This window comes from Mastacembelus armatus, unplaced genomic scaffold, assembly GCF_900324485.2.
Source record: "Mastacembelus armatus unplaced genomic scaffold, fMasArm1.2, whole genome shotgun sequence".
NCBI lineage: Eukaryota > Metazoa > Chordata > Actinopteri > Synbranchiformes > Mastacembelidae > Mastacembelus > Mastacembelus armatus.
The window spans coordinates 505,892-529,864 of record NW_022872866.1 but is presented as its reverse complement, the minus strand read 5'-3'; the positions used below and the strand labels follow the sequence as shown (position 1 = coordinate 529,864).

The 23,973-nt window shown below is 45.2% G+C and overlaps 2 protein-coding genes and 1 pseudogene across 2 annotated transcripts; 1 reads left to right on the top strand and 2 right to left on the bottom strand.

Moving 5' to 3' along the window:
- The first annotated feature begins 508 nt into the window (after nt 1-508).
- ppp3r1b (protein phosphatase 3 (formerly 2B), regulatory s1ubunit B, alpha isoform, b) lies at nt 509-10,167 on the top strand. The gene is made up of 6 exons (XM_026323997.2): nt 509-705; nt 1,746-1,785; nt 6,596-6,772; nt 7,043-7,102; nt 7,950-8,134; nt 8,622-10,167. The coding sequence occupies exons 1-6, from the start codon at nt 703-705 to the stop codon at nt 8,667-8,669; spliced, it is 513 nt and encodes a 170-aa protein (XP_026179782.1). The 5' UTR covers nt 509-702; the 3' UTR covers nt 8,670-10,167.
- Nucleotides 2,590-5,556, bottom strand: LOC113140200 (E3 ubiquitin-protein ligase TRIM39-like; annotated as a pseudogene).
- A 3,419-nt stretch (nt 10,168-13,586) lies between the features above and the next one.
- On the bottom strand, nt 13,587-17,121 carry etaa1a (ETAA1 activator of ATR kinase a). The gene is made up of 6 exons (XM_026323985.1): nt 16,861-17,121; nt 16,330-16,473; nt 16,126-16,196; nt 15,658-15,770; nt 13,962-15,307; nt 13,587-13,848 (listed from the first exon to the last, which is right to left on the bottom strand). Exons 1-6 carry the CDS (start codon nt 16,997-16,999, stop codon nt 13,742-13,744), a joined length of 1,920 nt encoding a protein of 639 aa, XP_026179770.1. The 5' UTR covers nt 17,000-17,121; the 3' UTR covers nt 13,587-13,741.
- Between the last annotated feature and the right edge of the window lie 6,852 nt (nt 17,122-23,973).

Genomic DNA, 23,973 nt, shown 5'->3' with positions numbered 1-23,973 from the left:
TCTCTCTCTCTCTCTCTACCTCCACACTAACTGAACCTCTCTCTACCTCCTCTCTCTCTTTCTCGCTCTCTCTCTCTCTCTCCCCCCCACACTAACTGAACCTCTCTCTACCCTCTCTTCTCTCTCTCTTCTCTCTCTTTCTACTCTAACTCTCTCTCTCTACCTCCTCTCTCTCTCTCTCGCTCTCTCTCTCTCTCTCCCCTCCCCACACTAACTGAACCTCTCTCTACCTCCTCTCTCTCTCTCTCCCCACACTAACTGAACCTCTCTCTACCTCCTCTCTCTCTCTCTCTCTCTCTCCCCACACTAACTGAACCTCTCTCTACCTCCTCTCTCTCTTTCTCGCTCTCCTCTCTCTCTCTCTCTCTCTCTCCCCACACTAACTGACTAACCTCTCTCTACCTCCTCTCTCTCTCTCCTCTCTCTCTCTCCCCCACACTAACTGAACCTCTCTCTACCTCCTCTCTCTCTCTCTCTCTCTCCCCACACTAACTGAACCTCTCTACCTCCTCCTCTCTCTCTCTCTCTCTCTCTCTCTACCTCCACACTAACTGAACCTCTCTCTACCTCCTCTCTCCCTCCGGTGACCGTAGCCGGTGCTCGGTGTCTTGTCCCCGTTAAAAGTCAAGGCCCTTTCTGGAACACCGTCTTCCTGTGCCCACCCACTGACTCAGCTGTACCCCAGTAACCTGCGGCGGGAAGATGGTGAGGAAAGTTTTTGTTTATGTTGTGGAATTAGTTTTAATCAAAGCTCCTTCTTCCGGTTAGCATGTAGCTGCAGCTAACGCTAGCTTCCGTTAGCACCGAAATGAAAAAAACGTTATGTCGGCTAATTCTGTGATTTGTGACAGCAGGGGGCAGTTACTGTGTTATTATATCACGTTCATGATTAAAGTGGTTTGTATCTGACGGGGACAAACGCCGCTTTAGCTGCTGCTCTAAAACAAACACTGGTTTTGTTAGCAGGCTAACAGCTAAGCTAGCTGGAGGCGCGTCAGTTACGTAATCAAATAGAGACGGAAGTAAAATGCAATCATTTTATTTTGAATAAAAGCTATAAAAATAACTAATATGGTCATTGATTGATCATGTTCTTAAGATTATTAAAAGCAGCATATAAACCAGTTTATCTGATTTAGAGTCAACCTGGATTTTGTTCTGGAGCCGCTTCCAGTTTCTGTCTCAGAGAACTGAGGCCAGTTTGGATCATTTGTCAGTTCTGTCTAATGGAGAAGACCAGGGATGATATGTTGATATGTTGATGATATAAGTGTAATACTGAGTCAGTAGGGGAACGGTTTGTATTGTCATGTGCTGATGGACCTTTGGCACAGACCGAAAACTACCTCCTCACTTCCACTGATAAACTCAGTCGATCACAGCCCTGCTCTGTTCTCACGTATATAAAGTCTGATGGGAATAAAGAGTTTCCTTTGCTTTGAACCAGATTCCTGAATGTGGAAATCATTCAGCTCACAGTTCAGAGCTGTGTCACTTAAAGGTTTGGATTGTTACTGTTACCTGTTACTACCTGGACAAAATATGCAGGGTACAGATTACAAAGGCTCTACCTGTGTGGTGGATGCTCACATGGAATGGGAAGTATTGGCAAAATAAAAGTCCGGGTCTAAACACCAGCAGCTTGACCTTGCAAGGTTTTTGTCTTGCTGTGAGTCTAACCTGTCCAGCCTGTCATTTGCTGGCACTGCTACAAACTACTGACTGTCTTCTTCTCTCGTTTTCAGGGAAATGAAGCCAGTTATCCTCTGGAGATGTGCTCGCACTGTAAGTTATCAGTAAATTAGCTCTGGATAAAACTCTTTCAGTTACAAACATTATATCAAATATCTGTTTGTGTATTTGTTTATGGTTAGCGTTTATTCTTTATTTTAAGAACAGTAATATCTGTAATCTGTAGATGTTTCTAATGATTGAATGATGGTGAAGACGTGATCTAAAAAAATCGAAAACATCACGGCACAGATTGGATTTTAAAAACTACGTGGAGAGAAAAACAACTTTTCCTACTGCTGCGCTGAAACTCAACAGAACTGTTTTTCATAAAAACAGATGGCTGCCTTCTATAAATACATGTAAACGAACAAAAGCAGAGTCACCATTCGCCCTTTTACTTTAGACAAAAAACAAGTTTTCTGTTTACAAGTGATCTGTCTGTTCCACGTTATTGTGTTTATACTTACAAAAGCACATTCAAGTGACTTTGTCACTATTTAGTTTCATTTGTGATAAACTTAATATCTATTAAATGACTAAATAAAAATCTTTGCATAAGTAGAAAGTCAAATAAAATATTTACGCATTGCATGAATTAAACAGTACAGTGAACAGTGGGATTAATTACAGTTTAGGATTAGATATTATCTTGTCAAAGCACGAGATTTGCTTTTTTGGACTAAAACTCTTTTTTAAAAAGCTGATTATTTATATTTCTCAGCCAGAAACACTTGTAATCCTTATTTTTCATGTTGGTGTTTCAGGTGCAGATTTTGCATTAGCATATGTTCTACAGATTAACTCTTTATGTTTATGCTGTAGACACGTGATTATTAGGTCTTTTTTCTGTTGCCCCCTATCAATTAAAAAAACCTGAATTTAGATGAAATCCATCTTTTAGTTATTAGACACTAGTTTGTTCTGGAACTGAAGTGAAGTCTGTGGGTTTAACAGAGGTTTCTAGGACAGATGATCAGAGGAGCAGAGTTTTTACCACCATGATTAAGACCAGGACAGAAGTACGGGTAGACTTTCTCAGTGAAGGAGTAGATAAGAGCTGCAGCATCTACGTCATAGAAGGAGACCAGACCCTCCTCATAATCCACAAACACCCCCACCTTCTCAGGACCAGACCTCAGGGAGAGACGGACTGAAGGGTCAGCAGCAGCTTTGTATTCATTTCCATTTCTCAACAATATAGTCCAGAAACCATTTTCAGGGGTCAGTGTGATCAGACTCTTCCTGTTGATCGACTCTCTGGCCACTCCTAAAGTCCACTTAGTCTTTCCTTTAACCTGAACCTCAAAGTAAAATCTGCCTGAAGACAAACTCTGCTTTCCTAAGACCATAATACAGATAGAAAATCTCTCTGTCTGGAAGATTCTTCTCCACATCACTGTGACTCACTTGTTTCCCATCATCAGACAGGATCAGATTAGGATGTGCTGTATGAGGATCCAGAGTCACATCCACTTCAAACTGCTGGACCCTCTTCAACTCAGCCTCAGCGAGCAGCTTCTTCATGTGTTCACTGAGTGTGTCCTCCAGCTGAGCCACAGCTCTCACCACAGTCCCCTCATGTGATGGAGGACGGACTCTGACCTCTGTCCAGTCCTTGGTGGGTGGAGCAGCTTTCAGGGAGGAGAAGCTTTGGAGGAGGTGGAGGTGGTCTTCAGAGCGTGAGAGCTGCTCCACCTCAGTGCTTCTCTTCATCAGCTCAGAGATTTCCTGTTCCAGGTCTTTGATGAAACCTTCAGCCTGTTTCTCTGTACTTTCCTGTTGCTCTTCGATCTCCTGTATGAGCTGCTCCAGGCCTCTCTGAACAGACTCCTTCAGAGCAGTGAAGACCTGAAGACCTTCTGCTTTCTCTCTGTCTGCAGCTGCTTTACTGATCCTCACTGACTCTTTGAGCTCCTCAATCTTCACTCGTCTCTTCTGGATCATTTGCTGAATTTCAGCCTGTGTCTTCCCCAGCTCTGCCTTCTTTCCTTCACCTTCTTCTTTCAGAGGAACAAACAACAAACTCATGTGTCCTGTGGTCTAAAACAGAGCAGAGCATGCAGACACATGTCTGGTCGGTCTTACAGAACAGCTCCAGAGGTTTATCGTGCTTCCTACACATCCTGCCTTCCAGGTTGTCCACAGGCTGGATCAGCTGATGTTTTTTCAGGCCTGAAGCTGTCAGATGAGGCTCCAGGTGAGTCTCACAGTAGGAGGCCAGACACACCAGGCAGGACTTCAGGGCCTTCAGTTTGGTTCCAGTGCAGATGTCACAGGGAACTTGTCCTGGTTTGGCAGCTTGTTGGTCTGAGCTGCTGCTGCTGGCTTTGTGTTGAGCTTCATGTCTGAACTCAGCAACCATCCCAGATATGAAGGTGTTGATGTGCAGCTCAGGTCTTGGGTAGAAATATCTTTTACATATTGGACACTCGTACCACATATTAATATAATATAATGTTGGTTGATGCAGTTGTTGCAGAAGTTGTGTCCACATGGTGTGGAGACTGGATCAGTGAACACATCCAGACAGATGGAGCACAGGAACTGGTCTTCAGATCTCAGATGCTTAGCACGAAACATTTCTGCAAACAGACTGTGAGAAGGAAAAAATACAACTTCATTTATTTGTTTCAACAGAAACAGGAATTCTGACTGTTTCATGAAATGTAATAAGATATTTAGGTCAAGTTACTTTGAAATATTGAGGACTAGAGGTCGACCGATCTATCGGCCGATTTTTTGCACATTTTAATTAATCGGCATCGGCCCATTTCGCTGCCTATGAGGCCGGTTTATAGGCAGGCACATCTGCGACCAGCTAAGCGTTGAGAGACGGAGCAACACACTGTAGCCCTGTTTACATTTCACACTCACGGCTTCAGCTAATGATGGCAGAGGACAACCATTCGTTTCCAACATGTAATTACATCGTAGCGTATTAGAACTGACGCTGACCGTCATGTGCGACTAATGTGAAAGTAGAAACGTGTGAAATTCAGACGAATGTTCTCGTTAAAACACGCAGCATAACGTTCCTCAATAAATGTGTCTGTGCGTCCGACACACGCACCACGGGCACGATGCTCCCACCACAAATACACTTTAAATGAGGAAAGTTAATGTGCACGTTTTAGCCTGAAGTTTGGTCTGAACTGAGTGTTTCTACTTTCACATGCAAATGACTTGTTGCACATATTTGTTTACGCATATTCTTAGACTGTGGCTCTTTGAATTATAGCAGGTCTGTCAACAGACATCAGGATCATGACAGGTACCCTGCAATAAATCAATCCTCAATAAGTGTTTTATTTAAGCAATGAAATCACTTTTTATTCCTTGTGAGATAAAGGGGGAAAATTAAAATCAGCCAAAAGAATCAGCATCATATATCGTCTATCGGCAGCCAGAGGAAACAGGACCCAACATGTTTACATTGAGTGGTGAGAAAAAAGTGCTAAAACCAAGTAAAAAGAGAAACTACAGTCCAAACACAGATTCAGCCACAAGCTCCAAAGTCTGAGACCTGACAGAGACTGTTTACAGGGTTTTACTGGGACCAGTTTAACACTTGTCACCAGTTTAACGCACGTCCCAGTGAAATGCAAAGAGTGGAGCTCCTCTCCTGGTTAGGGCTGAAGCTTTGTGTCGTCCTGGTTGTTGAGACAGTAAATGTGATCAGCTGTACTCACCAGTGTTTGGATGAACTCTGTTTCTGTTGGACACAATCAGAGACCCGTCTACCTCTGCTGCTGCTCTCACAGATGTTTACTTTCAATTCCAGGTGTGATGCTGGAGGTTTTTATTTCAGCTGTTGTTCCTCCTCTTACTGCAGCTCTGTTATAACTGGTTTAACTGGTTAGATTAATATGGTTGTGATACAGTAAACGAGTGGGAAGAGTCAGTTTGGTGAAGGTGTTGCTTGTGTTCATCCTGTCATAGGAGAGTTTGGCAGCAGGTCACATGGTGTAGCTGTGTTTTTGTCCACAGGGAAGTTAGTTGGTCAGACTGGCTGAGACATGTACAAGACTCACAGGCCTGTTTTCCTACATTAACCAACCAGTTGTGGTGGGATGGATCTTGCAGAGACTGTACAGAATCACTGGTTAAAATATGCTGATCCTTGAACAACATCAAATCCATTTTAAATTTCTCTCATTTTACAGTACATATTTCATGTATTGTCCAAAAATCACATGAAAAGACAAACAGCAGTGAACGTAGCTGCTGAACATCATCTGCACTGTTTATTACTGGGAGACACATCAGTGAGCCAGGCTGCTCCTGTTCCTCTAGCATCAAAAGCTTTGACACAGTGGATTATTAATCCAGACTAATAAGGGCCATGATTCCAGTCTTGGGAGACATAATTGTTAGTATGAAACATTATTGTTAATTTGGACTTTTCATGGGATTTGTTGACAAAAGTCTAGAAGGACTCGTCCTCTGTAAAGTACCTCCTGGTTACGAACACGGTACTGTCCCGTCAAGTCATGGTTATCAGCAGGGCGATTAGTGCTGAAAGAGGTGTCACATGACCTGGTGTTAGGGCTTAGAGCGAGGCACCGGGAGGTCCGGCAGCTCTGGGTTCACTTTAACTGGTGCAGGAAGGATCAGCAGCTCTGAACGGTCATGGCCAGTACGAACAAGAAACCAGGTGAGTTTGTCCTGTTTCTGTGGGACTGGTTTTTGACACGGGAAGGGAGCAGGATACAGGTGGACGAGGTACAGGTGTCCTGGATTACGCAGGTATTTCATGTTGCCCAGACTCGGTGTTTGACCAAATAAAGTCGTCCTGTTCCACTGAAAGTCGGACTGTTTGTTTCAGTCTGTAACTGTGTCTCTGTCGTCTGTTTCATTTCAGTTGATGCTGATGAGATTAAGAGGCTCGGAAAGAGGTTTAAAAAACTCGACCTAGATAACTCGGGCTCCCTGAGTGTGGAGGAGTTCATGTCCCTCCCAGAGCTCCAGCAGAATCCCCTGGTGCAGCGAGTCATTGACATATTCGACACCGACGGAAATGGAGAAGTCGACTTTCAAGGTAAAGAAATCCTTGGGCTCCTGTCCTGTGTCCTGTGACCTGTGGGTTTGACGTGAGGACCATCAGGACAGGGAAATCCACAGTCAGACACTTTGTGCCACCACATGAAGTAAATAGCAGCATCATCATGGACCTAACTCGGTCATCTTCACTCGCTTTATGTAGTTTTATTTACCTGCTGGTTTGTGATGAGGTGAGATAAACCTCATTTATCCCCAAAAGGAAATCCAGTTTCTAAATGGACTGATAATTCTGTTCCTCTGTTTGCAGAGTTCATTGAAGGAGTCTCTCAGTTCAGTGTTAAAGGCGACAAGGAGCAGAAGTTACGCTGTAAGTGTCCGTTGTGCGTCGGTTATCTCCACATCTGTGCTGCTTATTTAACATCACACACACCAATGAAAGAGCCTCATGGTTCTGTTCAGGATCCACTTCAGGAAAAGACTCGTCAAAAAAACAAATCAGTTTCATGCAGAAATGATCAGTGAACACCTTTAAGTGGATTAACTCTAAATTCAAGGAGCAGGTACTGTGGGCCTTTACAGCTGTTCTTCCAAGAACGTGTCTGTGACATTTAGATTTATCTGAGTCCGTCCTCACAAACAGCCCAGGTTCCCCTCTGTCCTCCAGCAGCTGCTTTCTAACAAACTCACGGTTTCAGTTGTAGCCGGATGAAGCTAAGGCTAACAGCTTAGCTTTAGCACAGATCTCTTCATTTAGCTGCTTTTGCTAATGGAGGATTTTTGTCTCCAGAAGTGAGTTTGAGCCATTCCTGACCTAAACTTCTATCTCCTCACACATCTGATGATCTGATGACCTGATGACCTAATCATCTGATGATCGAATGATCGGCAGTTTCACCAAAACAGTGATGGGTGTTTCAGCCTGAAATATGCTCTTCAATAGTCACTGGGAACTATTTGACAACTTTTGAAGGTTTTTTAATTTAAAGCCATTTAAATATTTGAGAATCATTTTCTATCCCTAGTAAGTACCTTAACACAGCAGAGATAGATCAGAATTTACTCAGCTCTTTAAGTTTAAACATCAGCACTGTAGCATGGAGCTTTTTATAACTGAGGTGTTAAACCTGTGGAAACAGCTTTTCTACACCAGAGGAATCGCTCTGGTATCACCCAGACCAAAAACAGACACACTGAAATCTGTGTTTTTACCTCAGTCGCCTTCAGGATCTACGACATGGACAAAGACGGGTACATATCCAACGGAGAACTCTTCCAGGTCCTCAAGATGATGGTGGGCAACAACCTGAAGGACACGCAGCTTCAGCAGATCGTCGACAAAACCATCATCAACGCAGACAAAGACGGCGACGGCAGGATATCTTTCGAGGAGTTCTGTGCGGTGAGTCTAGGGTTTAGTTTAAGGTTTCATCAGCTTCAGCATCAAAGTGCATGGATGCAGCAGCACCTTTAGTAAAAAAACTTTACTGAGAGACAAAAACAGACACAGGCAGAGACGTGTTGATCTCACAATATGCACAATAACATGTTTCATTGCTGCACGTGGTGCTGGAGTTTTGGCCTCCTCGTGCTGGAAGCAGCAGCTGCTACAAACATTTCACTTATAGGTGATAACTGAGACCAAAACTAGGAGCTAAAAGAGGCTAAAAAGGATTTGACACTACAAGTGACAATAATATGAACAACACAGCAGTCTTTCAGCTAAACGCTAATATGAGCAGGCACATGTTTACTATATTCATTATGTTAGCATGCTAACAGTAGCTAATCAGCAGTGACCAGCTGTGCAGCTGAGGCTGATGGGAATCTGATGCAGGTATTGGACACGTCAGGCGACTCAAACAGCGACTCACCTCCTGTCTCCTCAGGTGGTCGGTGGATTAGACATTCACAAGAAGATGGTGGTGGACGTCTGACTCTTCTGTGGTTCTTCTTCTTCCATTTACTGATGATCGGCTCGAAGGTGTCATCCAGCAGACGCCATTTTCAACCCCCCACCAAAGCCTCACGAGGCCAAACCTTTACCGCCAACCAGGAACCAACCAGGAGCTGTAACGGACAATGACGCTTTTTAACGCAGGAAAGCTGGAGCGTATGTGTGCTCTATGTGTTAATAGTATTTTTAGTCTGTGGGTTTTTTATTGATTTGGCGTCAGTTTTGTTAAATCTGAGACTCTTTGTTAAACTAGACACTATTCTATGTTGGAGAAAGTCAGTGTTAGCAGACGAGTGTTGTCAGCGGTGAACGACACAAAGAGCCTGATGTGCCAACACACAGGAAAACACCTTGTTTTAGTGGTTTTGGTGCGTTTGTCTCGGTGGAGCGCTGCAGTACTTGGACTTCAGTTCCAACCTAATTCTACACAGCATGTTTGGATCCGATGAATAAAGAGAGAAACCGGGCGCTGCATGTTTTAAACCACCACCTTTGGACACTCCATCTGTATTTGCTGTATTTGTTATTAAGCACCAAGTCAGAGAATCTCTGTCCTGAACATTACTTACCAGTCAGAAGCTGTGTTTTACGATCGCTCTGATGCGACTTGAACGCAGCATCTGTCAGGGGTGAGGCTTTTCCTTCGCAGCACCTGTTACTGTTGACCTGTTGGAAAGACCACACATGGAGCTGCTGATGTATCTGCTGTGTGATGACATGGCACCACTGTCCTCGTGATGTGAACGCAAATATATCTGCAGCTTTGTGTTTGGACATTTCCTGCAGAGATCTTTGCATCCAGTCAACAGTCTCATGTTCTCTGTGTATTGGAACAATAGAAGAAGAAACACTGTTTACCTGAACAACTGGAGGATGTTGAACATCTGCAGGCAACATGCAGCTTTTCGACAGGCTGGAGAACTGGTCCATCGTAAGGTGGACGTGTTCTCTATAAAGGGTTTACACAGCAGATTTACTGCAGCTGGAACGTGTTCGCTAAAAGCCCCTTCACAACATTTAGCTGCAGCTTTTCTAAATGCAGAGACGTCCAGCTGCAGGACTCATCTCTCTTTGCTCCGCCTGCTGCTTTGTGCATGTAGCTCCGGTTTATCCGGCTGCTCCCAAACAATTTATGAAATGAGCCCAAAGTTCTGCAAATGAAAACGGCTGCGTGACAGAACAGTGACAGTGTTTCTGCCTCAATACAAAAACAGGTCAATGTGTGGCACCAAATTCCCACAGTAAATCAATAAAGTCTAGAGCCTGTGGAGAACGTTCCACAGCACCGACAACTACACCCAGAAACGTTAATAATCCATGTTTAGCTATTAGCTGTCATTGTTTTGCTTTGAGGGCATGACAGGAAACGTGTTAAATGTCATTTCAATGTGATTCAGCAGTTTTGCTGTGATGTTTTGTGTTTACATATGAACAATGCTAAATGTGGATGCTGCCAATTATTAAAGGGTTGACATGGACTGAAATGACTCCACTAGTGTTTTGTAGTCGCCTCCACCTGCTCAGTGTCAGACAGACATGAGGAGGACTGAGACATCGTGAACCTTTGGAGAGCAAAGAACCAGAAGCTGCTGAGCTCTGGGATCAGAGCTCGGTGAATTTAAAGACGTGAGGTTTTCATTTAAGCTTTTTGTTGAACTGCTGTTTTCTACAAACAGCCTGAACCTGAACACGCAGCTGCAGTTTGGCTGTTTCCACCAGCAGGGGTCAGTGTGGGGTCAATTAGCAGCTGCATTAAAACGACTTGTCATCAAAGTGCACAAGGAAACAAAGGATCCTCTTTTGTTTTTTATTGTTAAACCTGGTTTTACTTTTGGAAACTGATGGTTTCTGTTATAAACTCATGTGCTGATTGGTTTTTAAAGAACAGTCCAGAGTGATTCATCTGAGCCTCCATTGATTACTGATAAGACCGGGAACAGAATCTCAGACCACATTAAAAACATTCTCTTTGGGGCCGAATGGTCTCAGTGTGTTTCAGTGTTGTTGCTTTGGCTTATTGTTGTATGTCCTGATCAATACAACAGTGATCACTTTGTTTCTGTTTGATCAATATTGAACCTAAAGGTCAGAAACTCGTCTAACGAGGTGTGAAAAGGATCATAATCCACAATTAAACCTAAACTGGTTTTAGGTTTAGATTTAATCCGATGCTGCTCAGTGCGGCTGGACTGAGGATCCGAAAACGTCCTAAATGACCCTGTTGTTGACGTCAGAAAGGTCTTTGAAACCCGCCCCCTCCTTTATCAGCCCCTCCTCTGTGATTGGACTGGGAATGATTGATGGTGGCGGTTGGGGATGGGGGGTCAGTCAGAGTTCAGGGGAAGTCTCAGGTAACTTAATTTCAGCTGCAGGTAACGGATCCACATAAACACCAAGTCGTCGCAGGCGTCAGGTGAAGACGGAGAAGCAGTGAGTGTCCATCTTAACCAATATTCGCATCAGGGTGTTTGGTTCCTTCCAGATGATTTTTCCAACATTTGGCCTATAGGAGGCAGAAAAACTCACAAGCACCAACAGGCCATGACCTCAGCTCGTCTGCTTCGGACAGACTACCTGGACCTGGCAACGAACCTCAGAAATTTCCGTTCCAGATGAAGCGAAGTGAATCCTGGAGTAAGTCTGGGACCATGGTAGCGTGACTGACCCGAGGCAGGACTACAGTTACACACCTGTCTGCTGATAAGGAGGCTCGGTTTACCTGCCGGGACCATACGAGCTCCCTCAGACAGCTGCCTCACTGGTAATGAAGAGACCGGGAACAGCTGATCCGAGTTATAATCTCTTCTCTTATTTATGTTTCAGCCCAGATCAAACCCAATGAAAGGTTCATGATCACTTTCCTGCACGGCACCATTTTCTTCTTTCATTCTGGGAGGAAATTAAATACTTTCACTCCAGATCTGTACTTCAGTCCTGTTCTGAGGTACTTGTACTCTGTCCATCCATTTCAGCCGCTTAGAGTTGGGTCATGGCGGCAGCAGGTCCAGTCCAGATGTCCCTCACCTCAGCAACGTTTCCCAGCTCCCTGAGGGGTTTCCAGGCCAGATGAGGTGTATAATCTCTTCAGGGTCTATCCCAGGGCCTCAGACCACTTGGATGTGCCTGAAAATGTCAGGTCAGATGCCTGAACCAGCTGAGGCTGATGGGAATGTTTGTCTTGTCTCAGTGGCTTCTTCAGTCTTTCCCTCTGGACTTAGGTCCCTCTTCTTCACCTGCTGACCCGGCACCAATCCACCTGTCACCCTCAATGTGAACAGGACCCAAAACCACAATCACCTTATGTTTGAGAACAGTGTCCAGTCCATGAGTAGCACAGGAGTCCAGAAACAAAACACTACTCAGGTTCAGTTTCCTCCATGGAAGTGAGTTCCTCTTTGGGGTAAACCCCAACACAGCAGCACCATTAGTACGACCAGACCCTTCCCTGCCAGGGGGGTACTGTTCCATGTCCCTAAAGCCAGTTTTAGAGACGATCCAAATTCCCATCCCTGGATTGGGGTCATTTGAACCTTCACCTGGGACTAGTTTTCCTGGGGAGACCCCACCAGGGGAAAAATCCTTCCAGGATCACACAAAGCCCTTCACTACGTTAATGAGGCAGGTCTCAGAGGAGAACTTGTACTTTACTTCAGTATTTACATTTTCCTCTCACTTGTTTTCATTTCAGAAGGAAACACTGTGCGTTCACCGTGAGCAGCTGCAGGAACTTTTCAGATTAAGAGTCATTCAGAACTAAACCAGCAAATGACCAGTTGAGACATTAAACTGGAACAGTCTCTCCAAGACCAGCTCCACATCTCACCACTTAAAATACTCACAATTTAATAACATCACTAAATATTTGACATTGACAGACACATCCTGCTGCTTGACAAGTACTTCTACTTTATTTTTCACTCCACTGCACTAAAATGTGTTTTTGTACTAATTTGATTATTTCTGTGCCTTTTTTAATTTCTGCTCTGGACAAATTCCATTAAACATTTTTCACTTTTGAAAGTGCAGGTTGAATCTGAAATTATTTGTCCAAAGACCACGACTATTTTTGAAATTAGACCAAAATACTTATTACTGTACGTTTATCACAGGGAAGGGCCATGATGGGTCCAGGCTCCAGGGTCCATGTGTGTTTAATCCCAGATGTATCACAAACCGACCAACAGCAATAATTTAAAGATCACACTCATTTTATTGGTGAAACACCTGCAGCTTTACAGGAGAAATAAAATGTCAGGTGTTAGACAGTCGGGTCAGAAGAGCAAAAAAAACCAGAACTGGCCGAGTCGCTGCTCGTGTTCACGGTCAATGCAAAAAGAAACTACACTCGAATGCAACACAGAACTGGGAGAATTTAAAGCAACAGTTCGTCATTTTGGAAAATCCTTTTATTAGCTGACCAGCATCTGTTTAGCTTAGCTTAGCTTAGCTTAGCATAAGAACTGAAGCCTTCCAACATCTCCAGATGTTGAATCCAAACCGCTGGACTGTTTAAGTCCAACTCATTAATGTCCTCGACCTTCAGACAAATCACATTTTTATCTTGCTCATAATCCCCCTGATCCTTTAAAGGCCTGAGCCTCTAAAGGATCAGGGGGATCTTTGCAGGGATGTCAACCTCAGGATGCACTTAGCTTAGCTTAGCAGATAACTGCTAGCCTCACTGCATCGACCTACTGACCTTGTGGTTTTAAAACATTTGTGGTTTTAAGGGGAATTATTTTCTGGAACGTCCTAAACGGCCCAAATATAAGAAACTATGGAAACAGTTCACCATCATTTCTCTGCTGCTACAAAAAGGCCAAATAATTAAAGCTCATTTTAAAAACAAAGTGAATAAACACGACTTGTGATAAAACAGAACCACAGAAACATCAAATTACACTAAACGTACAGTTTAATTGACAGTAACATGTTTTACAGGAAGTTCCGGTCAGCTGCTCGTACGGAGCCGATTCAGGGATTTGACTTTTAAAAACAGAGTCAGAAATGTGCTACAAGAACAAACAGAACAGCAGAGCCTGTCCAGGAGTGTCAGGTCGGAGTTGGGAGGTTCTGGGCGGCCTGCAGCCGCTGCCGTCTTCTCTCCATGGCCTGCTGCTTCTTCAGCTCGATCTCTGCTGCCGAACATTTAGCCACAGCTGTGCAGCAGGAAGAGGAAGGTGGAGAAGGTTCAAGAACTGGGGCTTTTTAAGCCAAGCAACATTTACATGTTTTATGAAAACCAGTTCCTGGGTGATGTGTGTGCTCGTACCTTTGCTGGCCGCAGTAGACGCCAGGATGTTGGGCTTCTTGAAGGTGAACTGGCCTCTGTTGGTTGGTTGCGGTGCTGCAGCGGCCAACTGGACCCTGGCGGTACATGGTGTTTGTCTGAAAGAATCCTTCACATTAGGGGCAGAACCAGCCGATGAGGTCTCAGCAGGTCTACCCGAAGCGCAGGAAACAGCCGTGGACGTCTGTTTTTGTGGAATTGGCCACGACACCGTGCCAGCTCGTCCTGCTGCAGGCTGGAGGTTCCTGTTGTCCCAGACTCTGCTGGACGGCTGCAGAGCCGCCCTCTGATTTGACACCTGACTCTGTTTGACGCGCATGTTATCCACACTCTGAATCTGGTTCTCCAGGTCTTCACACACCTCACACAGCAGGTCGTCATCAGCCGGGTCGTCCCAAACCAGGTCCAACGAGAAGAAAGAGTCCAGGTCTTCGTCCTGGAAGTCGTAGGCAGCGTCATGGGAAGCGATGAGCTCAGGTTTCTCAGGTTTTGTAGCCGATGTGTTTGGCACAGAAGCAGCCGATGAAGAGCAGGTAAAGGAAGTTCTTTGGTTAAACTGGGATTTCTGTGGCTCGGACTTCCCAGTATGCTCGGATCCCACCTTGCCTGTAAGCGGCACTTTAGTGGATGAAACCCTGCTCGGCTGAGCGTCTCCTCTTTTAGGGTTTGCCCATGTCTGGACTCTTGTCACAGAGACATTAGGACTAGACTCCAGTTTGAAACTTGTTCTTTGTCTGATATTTTCCTTCCCCACGTTAGAGGCGGCAGACCGTCCGAGTCCAACACCTCCACTGACAGGAACATTCACTGGAGCTGCATATTTCACTGGGGGTGCTGGTTTCTGCGTGGAGCTGTGCTGCAGAGCTGTGAACTTCTGTGGGTTTTGTGTCATCTCTAACATTAAAGAGTCATTTAACAGGTCGTCGTTTTCCCAGTCGTCCTCAAACTCATCGTTCGCTGAGGTGCGTTCGGTGTTCGGCGTGGAAACAGAACCAGTGGGACCAGGTGACGGTTTCACATCCGCGTTAACTTGCGAAGGCTGAGCCCACGACAGCTGACTTAAATTTCCGCTCACGTGTTGAGTCGGGCCGTCAAACAGAAAATTCAAATCGTCCTCCACCTGCTGCTGCAGACGCAGCTGCACATCTGTCCCATCATTCACAGCCGGTTCACCACTGTTGTGATCCTCATCCCGAAAATCCAGGACGTCCTTGGACAGGAGCTCCGGACTCTGCGGCGGCACGTCCTCCGGCTCGTCTTCATCCTGACGGAACATGTTGAAGTCGAACTGTTTGGCCAGTTTCAGGAGGTCGTCGACTCCGTTCGGTCTGTGGCAAAACAAAACGCAGGGAAGCATCTTTAGTTGGTTTGGTTGTATCAGTCAGACCTTAATAAACAGACTGGATGGGTGATAACTGCACTTCCTGTCTGATGGTTTGTCCAACCCAAATATAAACAAACAGTTAACCCACAGATCAATTTGGAAAAGATGAAATTACACTGAAAAGTAAAGAGAAACAAACATATTTGCTAGAAAAACAACCTGAACCAGTGAAAGTTCCTGTTAATGTAATTTAATGAAGGGGAGAGAAATCCAAAAGAACACAGCCCTGCTCTGATACACATCATGCTCTTTGAGACAAGTTAGAAACAGCACTACAGTCGTGTGGGAGCCCACCTCGGAGATTTCTTCTTGGGTTTGGGAGCCTGAAGGTCCGGAGTGCAGGGGATGGAGGCGCTGTCCCCGATCCACTGCTGCAAAGTCGGCTCTGCAGCCTCCGGCCTGCCGTGCTTCAGAGCGACAAAACCGATTGTAAGACGCAGCACAGTCTGATCTCAGCCCTTAGAACCTAAAATGACCTTTACTCTTTTGACCCCATTTGTTTCCTGAGAAAAGGTCGAAACGTGACCTGGACTCAGACACCAACACCTGAACACAGGTGACAGGCTCAGTTTTCTGACTGTACAACATTAAAGTGCCTGAAATGGCTTCGTGGCCACAGCTGCAAACAGCTGTATCTCACTCACACACACACTCACACACTCACACACACACACACACACACACAAAAGCGCCACAGTAAAGACTCATTTACAGGTTTGGTGTGAAACCTGAAAGTGTCTGTCGATATTTAACCTCACGGACCTTCGGGGCGATCCTGTTGACGATCTCTGAGATGTTCACAACTCCAGCCGAGTGTTTTTTCCCTCTTCTACCTGCAGGGCACAAACAAACACACAGCCCAACCCTCACGTTTAGACAAACATCTGACCTTTGACCCAGTAAACGTCAGTACCAGCTGATCGTCTCTATATTAACTCAGACACATCCACGGGCGGCTGCAGTTACCGAGTCTGCTGGGTGAAGGGGAGCTGGCGTCCCAGATGATATCCTGCTGACAGTCGGACTCGTGCGGTGACTCCTCATTGAAACCTCCAGCTGGTCTGGACCTGGGGATTCTGGTCGGGGTCTTGAATTCTGGAAGGCTGAAAACTGAGACAGGGATTTCCCAGTTTAACACATGTGGGCTTCTCTTTTCCTGCCCCGGGTCTCAGGGTGGACTGTTTTAGTGACATGGACATGGACATGGACATGGACACAGACAGGTCGAGGACTGTTTCATGTTTACCCTTCGCAGACACAGCTGCACCTTGATTGTAAAAGGCCGAATTAAGGTGTGAACCCCCTGGATTATGAAGAGGTCTTTGCTGACGGGACCAGAACCAGATGTTCTTATTTACAGACACATAAGTTACAAATCAGTCTGTTTTCTAACGGAGCTCGGTCCATCGCCCCCATGTCACAACAACCACAGACCGTAACGAATAAAAACGCAACCACTGACCGGACACTATAATAAACTGGATCAAAATCACTGACCGGAATTCTGGCTCTTCGGAGAACCGAGCCCCGCCGCTGCCCGGTTCTGCCTGTGACTCCTGCTGAGCCGGTTCGGTTTCGCTCGGGGTGTCGGAGGCTCGGGCGGGGAGTCCGTCCGTCCGCCCGGGCCTCGGTTCATGGTTACACCGGGGACGTGTTGACGGGAGCAGCCTGCGGGTTTTATGGCTGCGGTTTAGCTTCTAGACCCGGTTCCGTTCGGGCCTCTCGGCGGAGCCCTCAAACGTCCCGCCATCTTGTGGGTCCCAGAATGCCTTTCGACGGTGCGTTCAAGAGCAGCGAAGGTGCCCGGAAATTCACGACCGGTTCTTCTTCTTCTTTTTTTAATCCGTTGATTTTAAATAAATCAGAAAAGTATTTAAATGTAAACAAACAAGATGTCGGAGTGTTTGTTAGGTATAAATGAGTACATGTATATTTACATGTAGGTTGTGTCTGTATGTTTAGGTCCATCCGGTATCAGTCAATAAGTTTGATAAACCCAGTTTGGACAATATGTGCTGGTTTTACATCGCTGCCATGATGCTGAGGAAAAGGCCTTTAACAGGAGACAGAATTAAACAGTCTGTACAATACTGTTGGACCAGTCTCCTTATGAAGACAAGTTTCCTGTGTGATCACTTCAAAGGAAGCTCAGTGTGGTCTGTAGTTCTGGACCAACAGACTTGACTTCAGCTGTGGCCTAACGGTCAGTTCCACAACTACAGGCGTCACAACTAACATGATGCAGAGCAGCATCCTCCTCATCCTCCTACTCTTCTTCATCCTCCTCATCCTCCTACTCTTCTTCATCCTCCTCATCCTCCTACTCTTCTTCATCCTCCTAATCTTCTTCATCCTCCTCATCCTCCTACTCTTCTTCATCCTCCTCATCCTCCTTATCTCCCTCATCCTCCTCATCCTCCTACTCTTCATCCTCCTCCTCATCCTCCTCCTCTCCTGAAGAACGTCTCCAATGGAAGCGTCCTGGCCCGGTACCTTCAGTGTGATGTGAAGGTCCGTGGGTAAGAAAGGAGGACTGGGCGGGCACAGGCTCTGGGAAGAGTCAGAATGATCCTGAGGGCTCAGGACTCCGTCCATAAACGCTGAGCATCACGGGTCAGTGGAGATGTGCAGGTTTGTGTACACTTTCCAGTTGAAATGACCCAAAGTGAGTGTGTCTGGTGGACTTCACTTCAGTCCAAGTGTCTGAAAAGGAAAGGCCTGATTTTCCCACTCAAACTAAATCAACATTTTACAACATCAGCATCAGTCATTCTTAATAATGTGTGTATAAAAGCGCTGGAGTGCCTTTTTTGGACAGTTTGAACTTTGGTTCCTTTGGGATGATGAACTATGTCCTAACATGTTCCACATATATGAAGATTCCCAAAATAACTTTCCCACCATTTTACTGCCTTTAGCAGGAATGCAGTGCTGCTTCCAGCTCACCAGCTGTGGGCTGAGGTGAAATCTGAGCGATCCATCACCACCCTGTTGGGCCGGCATCGACCCTGGGCCCGGCTCACGGCCAAACAGAGATACGCTCCATATTTCACGGCCTGTGCATCCAAAGAGAAAACCCGCTGCTCTAAAGAAAACACTGAGTCCCAGTTCAGGGAGGGAGGACTCAGTGGCAGAGCTGTCAGGAAGGAAAGGCCTTTCTACCTGGTTTTCACATTATGGTGGCACAGGCTAAGCAGATCTTCCCCCGGGAGACATGGTCTGTCTTTGAAATGTGATCCAGGACTGTGGTTAGAAAAGGTCTGAGCACTTTCAGGCCGGCGGATCAGAGAGGAGTGTCAGATACGCTGCTCTCTAATCTCACCAATCCATCACTGTCTGCTTAGAAGTGCCACAGAGTCTCCAGGGTGCAAACTGCAGCAGCACTGATCATCTGTACTGAAATCAAACCCCAGTTTACGAGTCAGCGAGCAGCTACTGGGGGGCCTGGACACCAAAATGTTCTGTGGCATTGGAAAAGCTAAAAACTTGGCTTCAAATGCCTCATGTTTTCTCTAGAGTCTCACATATTCATGAGTGAGTCAGAAATGAAGTTAAAAACATCCTGAGGTTCATCCTGATCAAGAGTAAATCAAATCACATGTGCAGCCACTTTATTATCTGTTGAGCCTGGACCCATTTTTACATCACACTAATCCAGGAAGTTGTATTTCTGTTCCTCTACACCTGGACCAGTCTGTGCATATCGTCGAACTAAAGTCATGTGTTCAGGTAGAACAGCAGGACCCATCAGAATCTGGTCAAGTCTCCAGGACCTTTAAGGAAAACGATGTGCTCGGCACTTAAGCTGCAGACTGCACAGAAACTGTGCTCCAGCTGCTCCAGGTGTTCAAGGTGCTCCAGATGTTCCAGGTGCTCCTGATGCTCCAGCTGCTCCAGGTGTTCCAGGTTCTCCAGGTGCCCCAGGTGTTCCAGATGTTCCAGGAGCTCCAGATGTTCCAGATGCTCCAGGTGCTCCTGCTTGCTGACCATCTCTTCTGTCTCTCTGTTAATGCAAATAAACCTGGAAAAGCAGAACTGTAGATCAGATGTTTCAGCAGAAACTGATGCTTCTTGTTTCACTTTTCCTTCAGGTGCTAATAAACATGGAGATTGTCATTTATTGGCCTTCGCTGCTCTCATGGGGCCTCCAGGAAATTTGACATCAAAACCATTTGTGGTCCTGTGGAGCATGGTTCCACCTGGAGCTTCACTCTGCAGCACGTCCTTTCCTTCCAAATGCTTCTCCTTATGCATGTTTAAAGTCCAGCACTATGGACGTCATGACCCAAGATATGGTTTGATTATTGATTAGTCTTTGTTGACGGCTGTGTTGGACCTGACGTGTGTTCAGAGGTAAAACAGCTTTTGCTAAGAGGTTTCATCTCATTAGGAACATCAACCTAATCGCTGCATTAAGCAGATTGACTCGGAGAAACTGCCCCGTTTGTTCTTCTTCCTCCTGATTTATTTTTTCAAGAAGCCGTCAGGGTGCGTCAGTACTGTCTCTCGTCTGGTTCCACAGGAACGTGAAGGACTGAAAGCTGAGCCAAAGGTGAAGCTTGTTCTAATAATGAGTTTATCATTCAGTGGCTGTATGACCATATGTGCAGATCCAAACAAACAGGTTGAAGAACAACAGGCCAGTTTCCAGCTCAGTGAGCTGGAACGTGAGCAACCTGTCACTTCCAGGTGAAGCAAACTGCATGAGCAATGAACCTGAGATCACAGCTTATGTCACATGATCCAGTGAGGAACCAGCATGTCACACCTGTTGGAACAGCATCCACACCCTGTGGGATCAAACCTGTCGACAAAATACAGAAACGTGAGAAAAATAAAAGGATCAGGCCTCAGTGACGAGGAGCACTCAGCCTTCATCGGTCAGACATTTCTCTCCTGTTGACTGACTTCAGACTTCTTGGGTTTTGGCACAAAACAGACAAAACTGCATGAGCTGGACTGTTGTGATACTGACCACATATTCCCTTCAGTCTTGGAGAGACCAGTGTCAGGTGGTGACCAGCATTTTATTTCTGTGGGTCGTACGGAGACAGACGCAGGGAGCAGTTGAGCTTCAACAGGCAGGGTCAGGATTTACTGAGGGAACCTTTTGAGGATCAACAAGTCCTCAAACATCAACCAAACAGCTGAAGAAGATGATTTTCTGACGCTCTCCGCTGAAAGATTCCTGGTGCACGATGCCTTTGTTTGAGGACCGGAGCAGGATCAGTTGTTGGCGCTCTGGGCCCAGGACCAACAGTGGATCAGAGTCCCAGTAATTCCAGTATTTTCATGTGAAATGGAGCAGGGAAGCCAGTGGTGCACACACTATTTGGCCTGTGTCAGCTCAGCGGACCTCAGGCCAAACTGTTGGAAGTCTGTCAGACAGTCCTGATCCGCTCTGGTTCAACTCTCCTCCCAGTCCCCGAGCGCTGATCATGAGGTCTGGAGACGTCTGCTCCCTGTTCCAAGAGTGAGGACTGTTTGGATTTATAGATCTGCTTCACTGGACCGTTGGGACCCAAATGCAATGAAACCCTGACATGATTTTGCCTCAGCTCGAACGCGTCAGTCCTGCTTCAGAAAGATCTAGAAAGGTCTCCACGCTGCGTCAGCTGCGTTTAGGGGGTGGTCAGGAGGTCACTGTACAGGTCTGAGCTGCCACACGGTTTACGAAGGGAAAGTCTATTAAACGAACATCAGTCACTCTGGTTGTTTAATGCCTGTTATCAGTTGTCGTCTGATTCGCTCCTGTTGTAATTACGACAACCACTAGAGGGCGCCTAATTCTAGCACATATAAATGACATGTGCCTGCTGGTAGGTGCAGTTTACCCCATTTAATGGTGTGATATTTATTGTTGCTGTAACTGATGTTATTCTGTCGTCGACTGTGTTGAGTTTAGCTCAGCACAGCGACTGTGTTCATTCATATTATCATCAAAAATATTGATCTTGAAAATGTTAGTTTTCTATGTTGGAGTATATTCTCAAACAGTACAAGAGTATTATGTAATAGTATTTGCAGTATTACTTTTGAAACTGCATTGGACTAAAATACTGTGAACGAACTGCACAGTTGCAGAACTAAAGCTTCATTATTTATTACTGACAGTTTATTTATTACTACAGTGTTTATTTACATGTGGTCTGTTCAGGCCCCGCCCCTCACTAATGAGCTGAGCTCACTGATTTGAGTCTGGAGCTGCAGGCCCTCGTTACCCTGATTAACCCACCCGGTCCTTCCTGTGAGCAGGACCGATGAATCTGACCTGGCACCTGCAGGGAAATGAAGGAGTCGTGCAAACGTCCCCAGGCGGCGTCACATCTGTGCGACCACTTTGGTGTCGTGTCATAATCAGACTCTAATTATTCCACATTTAAAACCAGTGACTCTGTGTTTAGGCCAAATATCTTCGCCAGCATGAAACACTCAGCAGCTGCCAAACTCTGATTTAGTTCTGCCTGTGTGCCGGCTCGGTCCATGGGACAGGAAACACAGTGAAACCTTAAAACAGTCCAGTGGTTGTGAGAAATGAACCCTGTCCCTGCAGTGGTGATTTAAAATCATATTTTTCATACAGTCTGTTATTAGTAAAACAGTTTTACCTCAGGGGTGTTTCAGTCTGTCCAGGACTCCTGGTTCTCAGTGTGGTTCTGGTTTAACCAAAACACAAAGCTCGGTGTTGGTTTCATCATGAACAACTGTGACCCAGAACTGGTTCAGAGTCCAAAGTGTTTCCAAGCCAAAGTTCCTGCTACAGGCCCGTTTGTCTCTGACACCAAACGTCCACTGGTTCAAACAGTTTGTGCGTCTGACGTCACATCAGTTTGCTCCGGTTCCTGATGAGCTTCTATAAACGGGTTTGACTTCCCGTCCTCCAGGTCTCTCGCCAGGGTAAACCGACCCCCTCACCTCACCGCCTCCACTTCCTCTCTGAAGGTAACCATGATCCTCCCCTCCCTGGGTTTCTGGATCCCCTGTGCGACACTGAATACTTTCCCCTTTTGCCCCACACATGGAGAAACACATTTAATCCCTCCTGAAGCAAGCATTTAATTAAAGGCAATAAATTATCCAACTTCCCTTTCAGGCCCCTGGATCCTGAAGACGAGAACAGTGAGGGTTTCTGGAGGGGGGGCTGTTGTTTTTAGCTGAATATTGATGGACCTGCAGGTCACAGCCTCAGACCTGGAGGAGGCAGATTGATGGTGTGTTCAGGCAAACGCTGACTACACCCGTTTCATTAAGGAGCCGGCCTGTTTAGACAAACCTGATTACCTCCATGAGGGGGGGCAGCGTCGGCACCTCTCCCAGGGCAGTGACAGCCCATATCTGACACGTATGGACCAGCTAACGGGCCAACGGGGAACCGGCCCAGGGGCCCAAAGTGTCAGGGGGCCCCTAGAACAACAGACGATGAAGAAACAGTTTCTGCTGAGAGGTCGGTCAAATGAGGCTAAAACAGGCGGATAGAGGTTTGAATCCAACCAAAATAAACAGGACAACAAGTAAAAATAAATGGAACCTGCATAAAAATAAAAAGAGACAAAACGAGACAACCCGAGTGCAGGCCATGGGGTCTGGACTTTTACAGGTCTGTGCCCAGGGGACCATGGTCTTGTGGTCAGTCCATGATCAGATGAATGAAGCTGCTGAAGAACCTCAGACACAAAACAAGACGTGAAAAACCACAAGAGATAAAAGGAAAACGAAGTGAGACAAACACAGAAACATCAGATGTTCATTTACTACAAATAATAATTATCACACACACACACACACACACACACATCAGACGCTTCAGACCAAAACCATTAAAGCGTCCACTGTTGTTGCTGTTGTCACTGACTTATTGATAAGGTGATCAATACGAGACCAAACAGAAAGAGGCTGGATGGGAACAGGTGAAGTCTCGATTTAAAGCAGCAGACAAATGTGTGTTTGAAGAAACGTTCAATCATTTTCAGCAGCTGTTCATATAAATGTTCATATATATATATATATTCATATATATCTATATGAACATATATTATATATATAATATATAAAATATATTCATATATATATATATTCATATATATATATATATATATATATATGAATATATATATATATTATATATATAATATATAAAATATATATATGTATATATAATATGTGTATATACATATTATATATACATATACATATATATGTATATGCATATACAATATGTATATATATATATATATTCATATACATATATATGTATATGAATATATATATATATATATATATATATATACACATATTATATTATATATATATATTATATGAATATATAATATATATATATATATAAATATATTTTCTTTCTTCGTGTCTCAGTGGACGTCAGACGTACGGACAAAAGTGCAGGAGGACAACGATCTGTGGAGATATTTAGTGTGTGTGTGTATAAAAGCTATGTGATGTATACGTGTGTGTAAGATGGGAGGCAATGACCTTTGGCCCCAGGAGAAATAAACCGTCACATGTATTTTTGTTTATGTTTATGTTTATATAATATGTTTATGTAATGTTGTTGTCGTGCTGCGTTCACTGCCTGCCTGCTTTATGTGTGAAGCG